Source organism: Limulus polyphemus, unplaced genomic scaffold, assembly GCF_000517525.1.
Source record: "Limulus polyphemus unplaced genomic scaffold, Limulus_polyphemus-2.1.2 Scaffold9209, whole genome shotgun sequence".
NCBI lineage: Eukaryota > Metazoa > Arthropoda > Merostomata > Xiphosura > Limulidae > Limulus > Limulus polyphemus.
In genome coordinates, this window is record NW_013674819.1 from 1 (window position 1) to 9767 (window position 9767).

Here is a 9767-nt window from a genome sequence, read left to right on the forward strand (position 1 = left end):
CACTGATATCTAACCATGTATAGACACTGATATCTAACCAGGTATACACACACTGATATCTAACCATGTATACACACTGATATCTAACCAGGTATACACACACTGATATCTAACCATTGAAACACAATACTATTTAACCATGTATACATGTATATGAATATCTCACTGTACACACACATTTGTGGATAATTCTAGCTTACCTCCCTTCGTTGATAAGCTCTATGAAAGCCAGACCTGCATGTTTCTGAAGAGAATTCTGCCATTCCTGGGAACAAAGGAGCATCACAAGCTCAACTACTGATGTACTGTTTTTAAATGTTGCAAGACCTAGTAAAATATAATAATCAAACTCAAGTTACTACCAACAAACTGTTTTTAAACGTTGCAAGACCTAGTAAAATATAATAATCAAACTCAAGTTACTACCAACAAACTGTTTTTAAACGTTGCAATACCTATTAAAATATAATAATCAAACTCAAGTTACTACCAACATCCCACATTGATTAGGTGGCAGGACTGGTGTGAGGGAATGAAAGAGGTACCCCCCAAAAGCATCTGAGGGATACCCCTTCAAATCAGAGAGTCAGATCCAAAGATCTGATGAGGGGAACCGCACCACTTCTGAACCAGATATACTATTCACCTATCAGTGAAATGTGTAGTAGATAAGGATGGAAAATGAGAGTGGCACATCTAAGTGGGAGAGAAGTGTCGTAGGATAGTGATCCTAACCAAGTAAATATATATGTAACTCAATCCCACAAAGTATAAAAGTTGGTAAAATAATGGATGTGCCCCTAGGTGTAGAGTGGCTAGGGACCTATGGACATACTCGGTAAGTCAGCTACATCTAAAACCCATGCTGCTGGGAATCGGTATCAACGAGGGGATAGGATGAGGATCATACCGCCTTCATCTTAAATTCAAGAGACCAGAGGGAATCTAGAACCACTCCAACTCCTGAGCATGACACATGTTAGCTTTGATCTATCGATCCGGGGACCCGACATCCAGTATCAAAAGAATGTCTATATAATATAAATCAACTCCCCCAGCAGCAAAACTGACCGGAACCATCCAACAATCAATAACACCCTCATAATAAGATACAACAAGGGATAGCAAAAAGGACAGAACCGGAAAAATCCCTCTAACCTCCACAGGAGAAGTATGATTGAGGGAAGAATATAGACAACCATAAATATATGTGAGGACTTGTGTTGATTCGTGCTACTCTCTCTTGCACATCTTAGTAACTAAGCTGTATTTGCATCTAAAAAAAATTAAATTTCAAGCAGACTAAAGACACAACCTACCTCATTGAAATCTTGGTTCAAAAGGAAGAAATGGTGCTAGCCACTTTAGAAAGGCTGAGAAAACCACTAGAGGACATTCTTAGCTTCCAATTGGTTATTCATGTCATATATAGAAGTAAGTGTATATAAGGGAACATTTCCAAAAATAGAAAGAGGTGGGCAGGGTGACACAGTGTTTGATTTATTACGTGAGCAATATCTTAACAAATAGAAAAGACAAGACCTTCTTATTTTATATTCAAGTTTGTCGATATCTGTAATTTGAGTTTCTAATTCATATGAAACTATAATATTTTGACTTCACAATCATCTAATTTGAACCAGTGCTGCATTCAACATACCATGTGACACACAAAAATCAATGTTTATCTGGTTTTTTTTATATTTACTTTAAATTAACAAATTGAGTAATGTATAGTTTTAAAATTTGAATTATAATCTATAGTTTGATACCAAACGTATTGATATAAATTAATGAAATAATAGTTCAATAAAATTTTGAATGTAAGTCAACAAATGAGATGACATGGCCTTTCACCTGTGACCTGTCTCAAAAGGGTTAACAAGAACATCATAACACTGTTGTATAAAGATCCATTAGCACATATTAACATAGCAATTTTTTCACTTTTAAAACACTACAATAATCCTGGTGTTAATGAAAAGTAATTTCTAACTAACCTTTGCCTTCTATAAGGAGATCTTGACCATGTGATCCAACTAACGTACGAGATAGAAAAGGAGAAAAATCAACCATAATTTCTCTTAATAAAGGACAAACACTTCCAAGGGCTGTTTCCAACTGATGGGTAAGTGTTGTTTCCCGTGACATTACAAGCCCATCCGGAGCACTCAAGGTAGACAGATGGAGAGTACCTGGTCTCGACTCAGCAACACTTGTCGAAGTGGTCATCACATCTACACGTTCAGAAAGTCCAACATTATGAGCTGCAGGCACTTCTTCAGCAAACTGAGATTCATTATGACACTTTTCTCTCTTCTGGGAAGATTGGTCCAATACCTGTGAATCCTCAGAATGATGTTCATTTAAAGCTTTTGTATCCAAGGAAGTTCTATCTTCTCGTGAATGCACCTAAACAAGTAAACCATAAATTATAGAAACAGGAAATGAATAAAGTTAAAAAAAAGTCACCTTATACTATTGTAAACAAATGCAACTGTTTATCAGCTGAAGGTTAAAATTTCTATACAGTTATAAGTCTATTTACTCCCTCCATCTCATATTAGAGGAAATTGAGTAAAACAGTTCTGTTACATATACATTTCAGAAAGTTAAAGTTACTACACAGTTTTAAAACTTAATTACTTAGTAACTTTATACTATCACAAACAAATGAAGCTAAAAGTTAAAATTTCTAAATAATTTTAAATCTACCCCTCACACACACACACACCAAGTAAAACAGAAATCAGAGGCAAAAGTTTACACTTTCTTAAATCCAAAATGTATTTTCAGTAATACTTACCTCCAACCTCCATCTAAGCATTGGTCTGATTTTTTCTCTCTTGTTCCAGTCTTTTATATCCCACATAACTGCCCTTGGTGATATTTGTCCCATGACACTCCCCACCTACATCAATGTGCCCTCTATCCTGGTACTGTATATATGCACCTCATTCAGATAATCTTAACACTTTTTCAAGACTGACTCAATCCTTAGTATCTAACACACAGCTCTTTGTGGGAAGGAAGGGTGGGAGTGGAGGTAAGTATTATTGGTAATACATTTTCGATTTAAGAAAATTTTTGCTGTATTTAATTACAAACAAGCAATCTCAGAGTTCTAGTAGTATATAGATTTTATGTTTGTTAAGAATAACTCTCTCTCTCCCATGATTGTTGTTCTTGTTTACACAACATGAAATATAGCAACTAAATCAAGTTTGTTTTCATAAGGATGAACTGAAAACAATCATTACATGGTTTTTATAAAAAAAAAAAGTTCTACTTAATGTTTTATTCAATTATTTTGTGATCTCTCTAAGGTTCTTAACCAAGGGATTCCATTTTTACCAATAACTTCATTCACTCAGTAAATTTAAAGACACAGAATGATGGGGTCGTGTATGCCTTACTCAACCTGAGGAAACAGAACTCATTCAGTCTGGAATTATGCATACTCATCCTCACTCCCCAACCATATGGGCAAGGTAACTTCCACTTGCCCCAAGAATTATGGGGAGGACGTGGAACAAACTGTGCTCAACCAAGGACCCAGGATGGGACCACTCTGCAGTCAGAACTATGAGGAGACAATGGACCCTCTTCCATGAACAATATTGATAAAAAACAAAGACCACGCTCAACCCAACTGGATAGCTGAGTATATCAAATCTGAATTGATATTAGGAGTAGGCTCCCACATAGGCTGTGTCTCTTCTACCAACATCTGGGAAAAAAACATCCACAGACCCAGGTAAGAGGGCCCCCAACTTCATCCTCTTCTCCAAGAGAGAAAGAATTCACTCTAACACCCTGAAGGAAAAGCTTCTGTCTACCACCCCAGTGACTGGAAACTGGGTGTGGTAAGGACTCCCTAGCTCCACTAATAGAATCTGAGGGGTAATGCACATTGGGGAGTCCTGAGGAACAGTGCTATGGAAACAGTGCAATAGATGAACCAAGTTTCCTAAACTTTTAAAAGCAAACCAGCCCCAAACTTATTCAATCCAATGATTGGAAGGGATGGGCAGGATCCCCTTATGCTTTACTCATAATAGTCCATGAATAGCAGTCCAGCATAGTACAGTAATACTACCCGGTCAGCCTCTAGGTGGTCATATGGAATATCTCATTTCTACAGAGCCTGTTTCAACCTGTATAAGTATATTGAATTAGTGGTTGCTAGTGTGGAATTCATTTGATAAAAGCACACCTGTGTGGGCAACACTCACCACAGAGTGGGATCCTGTGAAAACAAGGTAAGGGATCCTGAAAGGTAGCAATGAAAATATTCACCCCTCTGTATAATCTAGCGGAAGTGGTTAAAATAGTTAAGGGGGTAGGCAAAATCCCTCAAATGAAGATACTGCCAGATCATGCAAATAATGTGAGATACAAGTATTGGGGGAGGTCCACATACCAGTATGCACAATGTCCTCCAGCGGGAAATAAAAATTGTTTTCTAACATCTCTAAAGGGATTAGTGCTAGCAACTAAACCTTCAAAACCCTCACTGAACATGACAACAATCCAAAATCTGATTGGTCATAGAAGTGAGAATAGTGATAAGATGAAATGGTGAAAAGGATTATCCCCTTCCCTGTCTTGGGTAAGAAGAATCAGTAGAATGATAAACTGGTCTGTGGAAATATAGCACAAACCACTCCGATCAGTGATATATGTAGGTCAGCAACAATAAACCTTCAGGTCACAAACAGGTGTAGAGAAATGGAATGTAATGTAACCTTAATATACCAGTTAGGTAACTGTAATGGTCGTTTGGGACAAATGACCCAAAGTGACTTAAGGAATCTGGAGAGTTCCTGGGGCTCAAAGAATATTTTGTCACAAGTATCGAACGGTAATCAATAAGGCCACGTTATACAGGGCAATTGTGGAAAATGCAAAAACCCTTACCAAAGAGCTAGGTCAAAAACGAGTTATGGTTTGTACTTCTGATTGAAGTGGGTTCAATCTCCTCTCAATACACCATTGCCAATATGTGTGTCATTTCCTTTGAGAAATGTCCATTACAGAACTAAGCAAAGACTGAGACAGATACATGGCAACCCTAGAAATTAAACCACGATGCTGTGCAAAAGACTGCATAACTTCTATACTTGAAGTACTATGTCAAATCATGGCTGCCTCCATAGAGATGGACACTCCTGAAGGTACCACAGAAACCAGGGTATAGTTGCCATTCCGGTGCTATCAACAGGACCAACAATGGGTTGGAACGAATCATAGTTAGTACCTTGAGTAACATATGAATTGGAGGGAAGGCCTAGAATTGTAATCCCATCCAGTCCTGTCGAAATGTATCCATTGCCAAAGCTTGAAAGTGAGGTATTAGAGACCAAATTGCCAGTAGTTGGGTGTTCCAATGAGTGGCCAACCCACCATTCAATCAGTATTGCAAAATGAGAGCCAATCCAACAGAACCTCACGATGCAGCATCTATTCTGTTAAGATAATCTGTTTAGGTTGAGACAACTGATCTGCTACTGCAGTCATCATTCGTGGAACATGGCAAGCTAGTAGGGTGATATGATAGGAGTGTTCCGAAGAAAGGAGGTCCAATATTCTAAATAAGGAGCCCTGGACCAAGTGTGTCCGCAATGAGAAACATAAGACACCACCACATAATTGTAAGAGGAAAGCCTGATAACTGTCCCCTTAATAAGCCCAGACTATGAGGCATTGCCTTTTGAAGAGCAAAAATGACTAAAACATTGTGTAGGAAAGCCTCATCATCCATGCATATACCCTGGAATTCCTGACTGTTGGTATATCCACTCCATCCCTGAATCAAAGCATTCGTGAAGAGATGGAACTCTGGATGAGGCGGCGGCAGAGGAACCCATATCTTAGACTTAACAACCCCTCAAGATCACAGAATGATTCTAACTAAGGAAACTGGGGAATCCAGTGAATCAATGTTTATGATCCCTTGGTCACATAAAAATCATTAAAAGGTTCGCTTTTGCTCTCATCCCAAAGACATGAGGGATTCGAGTGATACCCACATTCCCAGAAGAGAAAGAACCATCTATGCAGTGGGAGAAGAAGAGGTAAGATTTGGGCCAGTGTGAAGCCAGATGGGAGTCAGCTGAGCCAACTGAGAAACGTGATGAAAAATAATACCCAGACTTATGACATAGTGAATTGGAGCAAGAGTAAATGTCTCAGCCTTGGTTGTTTCTGAAAGTAGAATCAGAATGTGATGTTCTGACAATTGACGAGATGGTGCCAGCAGTAACCAGTCGTTTATGGAATGGTGTGGACAGTGCTATGGAATTGAGGTGAGGGTAAAAAACTTGTATGATTTGGCAGAACCCATGTGCACAAAAATGCAGATAGTAGTGGGACACCACCACTATGGCAATTTGCAGATAGGAGCCGACTATAACGAACTTGGACATCCACAAACCCAGTAAAAAATGTCAACTCAGATTGAGGAATGACTAATTTGTGAACCTGGGAAAATCTAGGCATTGATATAGACAAGAAAGACAGATGACTGAACACCAATCTCCTGTCTTCTTAGGCCCAACAACCGATGAGAATAAAACCACAGAAGGACTAGCATGGCTCTCCCAGACCAACCAACCAAACTCTGATAGCCCTAGAACTACGTTCCAAATCCCAAGGATCTGGGGGAGACGTAAACCCTTCAGGTACGGTGGATAATAATGGTGAAGATGTGAATTGAATGACTAATTCTGACTCAAGGACCTGTAGTGCTCCTGGATCCGTGGTTATGGTTACCACACATTCAGAAATTCTTGAATCCGAGCACCCATTAACTCCAAAGGCAAACAATAATCACCGACACCACTGGCAGCGATCCGACCGAGCAGAGGAACCCTCGAATATAGACAGAATCTATTCTGGATACCAATGTACCAAGGGGCTGATGTCAAAGAGAGGCAGAACTATGACCCCCTGTAGAAGCCAATGAAATTCGAGATGCCAACAACAATAGGAATGAATGTAGCAGCCGACAATTGAACCAACATACATGCTAACAATGGTTCCAGCTTGTCATCAATGAAGTTGGTGATCCTGATAGTCTTTCAACAAAATGTAGTGTAAGGAAATCAAAACATTAGATTTTAGAGTTGTAAGGGCATTGATCTATTCAGGTTAACTACAAACCCGAGGAGCAGATGTATTATTTAAGGGTCAGAATATGTTTCCACCTGGCAGTATTAGGCTAAATCACGAAATTGTGCCAACCATGTTGGATAAGGCACAACTGTCCCTTCACGTAACTGAGCAGTAAACCTCCCTGCATGAACCACAATGTCCGTGGATGGATAGAAAACTAAATATTCGCAGTCCTTTCAGCCATCAAGTGAGGCGCAGGCTAAAAAAGCAACTGGGGAAAGACAAAAGCCATCACACTCTCGGTGAATCCACTGAAGGAAACAAATCAAAGGCAGCTTATCCCGAAGTGTTTTTGTTTTATATTATAATTATTAAGACTGTGTTAATTATAATTATTAAGACAGTTTATGGGAACAACATTTACTCAGATAAGTTTGTTTTGTTAGACAATCGTAAACTCACCACACTGTCCCACACGGGGACAAGAAAACCAACAGATTAAAAGAAGGCACAGGAATAAGCAAATCTAAATTCTTCCCAAAATATCGAAGCTCACCCTCAACTGCAGCCACGGACAACACTTAAAGTATCTCCGAACAATTGTAGCACTGGGAAACCTGTTAATGAAGCTCTGTTGAGAAAAAGTGCTAACATTATCTGAACAAGATGCTCACATACAGTACCAGGATAGAGGATACACTGATGTAGGTGTCACAAAACAAATATTGCCAAAAGCAATTAAATGGGGTATAAAAGACTGAAGCAAGCAAGAAAAAATCAGATCAATGCTTAGATGTGCAAAGGAAGTAACCCTGGCAGTCGAGTAATAGCTGTAAGCGATAGTAGAGGTAAGTATGTTTTGGAAAAAACATTTCTGTTAATACACATATCTAAGAGTTAGAATTTCTAGTCAGTTTAAAAATTTATTTACTCTCCCCCCCCTCCAGACAAGAGAGTGCTAAGAGTAAAATGTTTGTTAAAAAAGCTGAAAGATTTCTTTAAACACTTACTGTAACTCCTGCTCCTCTGGAATGTATATTAGCAAGAACACTTGAATCTGTGTCCTCTACTATAATTACATCTCCATCCTGAGAAAGGGATGTAGTCAACTGCCTTGTGAAAGTTCTGTTGATTCCATCTAGTGGTAAATACAACAAAAAATTAATTATTAGTTTACTCACAACTAGCTTGTAAAGTCTTACATCTTAATTTTACATAACTGAGACCATAGTTTTGAGGATATACATATAAACTAGCACTGTTTTTCCCAAATATCAATTTTTTTGGTCCTTAGTGTATTAAGAAGGTATTGACAGACAACTTCCATAAATAACTGTTTAGTTAACTTGCCTTAGGCTTACCTCCTATATTGTATGACCAGTTTGCCGGACTCTAGAATACGTTTCAACTGGCTAACAGTATTCTCAGAAAGCAGTCTCATTTCCAGAGGCAGAGGAATAATTAACCAAAGCCAGAACATGCATGTTTTCCATTGATAATTCTGCAGCTATAAGAGTCTAAATGAATAACTTGACAATGTCAGACAATAAAGTACTTCTCTAAAACCATTACACTAATTCTATAGAAGAACGTGGCCAAGCCAACCACAAGGAACATCAAGTCAAATGGCCAGAATAAAACTTTACCAGCAAAAACGTATGCACAAGCTCCAAGATGGCCAACTATAAATTTCATCCACATAGCTAAAAGAAAGGACTGACAGTAAACTCTTCCCAATAATCAGGAGTTCACTGATGAAGATCTCTAGATGGGCTAACAATAAACTCAACATAGAATAATAAATAGGAACTCAAAAAGAAAGACATATTGCATGTAGAAAGCAACATGAATGGATTCCACAAGGACAAACAACACACTGTATATAGAAACTGTCAAAAAAGAAACTCCAAAAAGACCAACAATAAACCATGTGTATAAAGCTACAGAAAGGAATTCCAAAAAACACCAACAATAAAATGTGTGTATAATGCTACAGAAAGGAATTCCAAAAACACCAACAGTAAAATGTGTGTATAAAGCTACAGAAAGGAATTCCAAAAATACCAACAATAAAATGTGTGTATAAAGCTACAGAAAGGAGTTCCAAAAACACCAACAATAAAATGTATGTATAAAGCTACAGAAAGGAGTTCCAAAAAACAATAATAAAATGTGTGTATAAAGCTACAGAAAGAAATTCCAAAATGACCAACCATAAACTATGTGTATAATGCTACAGAAAGGAACTCCAAAAACACCAACAATAAAATGTGTGTATAAAGCTACAGAAAGGAGTTCCAAAAACACCAACAATAAAATGTGTGTATAAAGCTACAGAAAGAAATTCCAAAAAGACCAACCATAAACTATGTGTATAAAGCTACAAAAAGAAATTCCAAAAAGACCAACCATAAACCATGTGTATAAAGCTACAGAAAGGAATTCCAAAAACACCAACAATAAAATGTGTGTATAAAGCTACAGAAAGGAATTCCAAAAAGACCAACCATAAACTATATGTATAAAGCTACAGAAAGAAATTCCAAAAAGACCAACCATAAACCATGTGTATAAAGCTACAGAAAGGAACTCCAAAAAGACCAACCATAAACCATGTGTATAAAGCTACAGAAAGGAACTCCAAAAACACC

At 38.0% G+C, this 9767-nt stretch overlaps 1 protein-coding gene across 1 annotated transcript in view; it reads right to left on the reverse strand.

The window, feature by feature from the left end:
* Positions 1-200: 200 nt before the first annotated feature.
* The window catches only part of LOC106475811 (lipopolysaccharide-responsive and beige-like anchor protein), a gene marked incomplete at both ends in the record, with an annotated part of 22985 nt that continues 13418 nt past the window's right edge, over positions 201-9767 (reverse strand). The window contains 3 exons of the mRNA XM_013936485.2: positions 201-327; positions 2001-2412; positions 8127-8254. Coding sequence (XP_013791939.2) covers positions 201-327; positions 2001-2412; positions 8127-8254 — 667 coding nt within the window. The remainder of the gene's footprint in view (positions 328-2000; positions 2413-8126; positions 8255-9767) is intronic.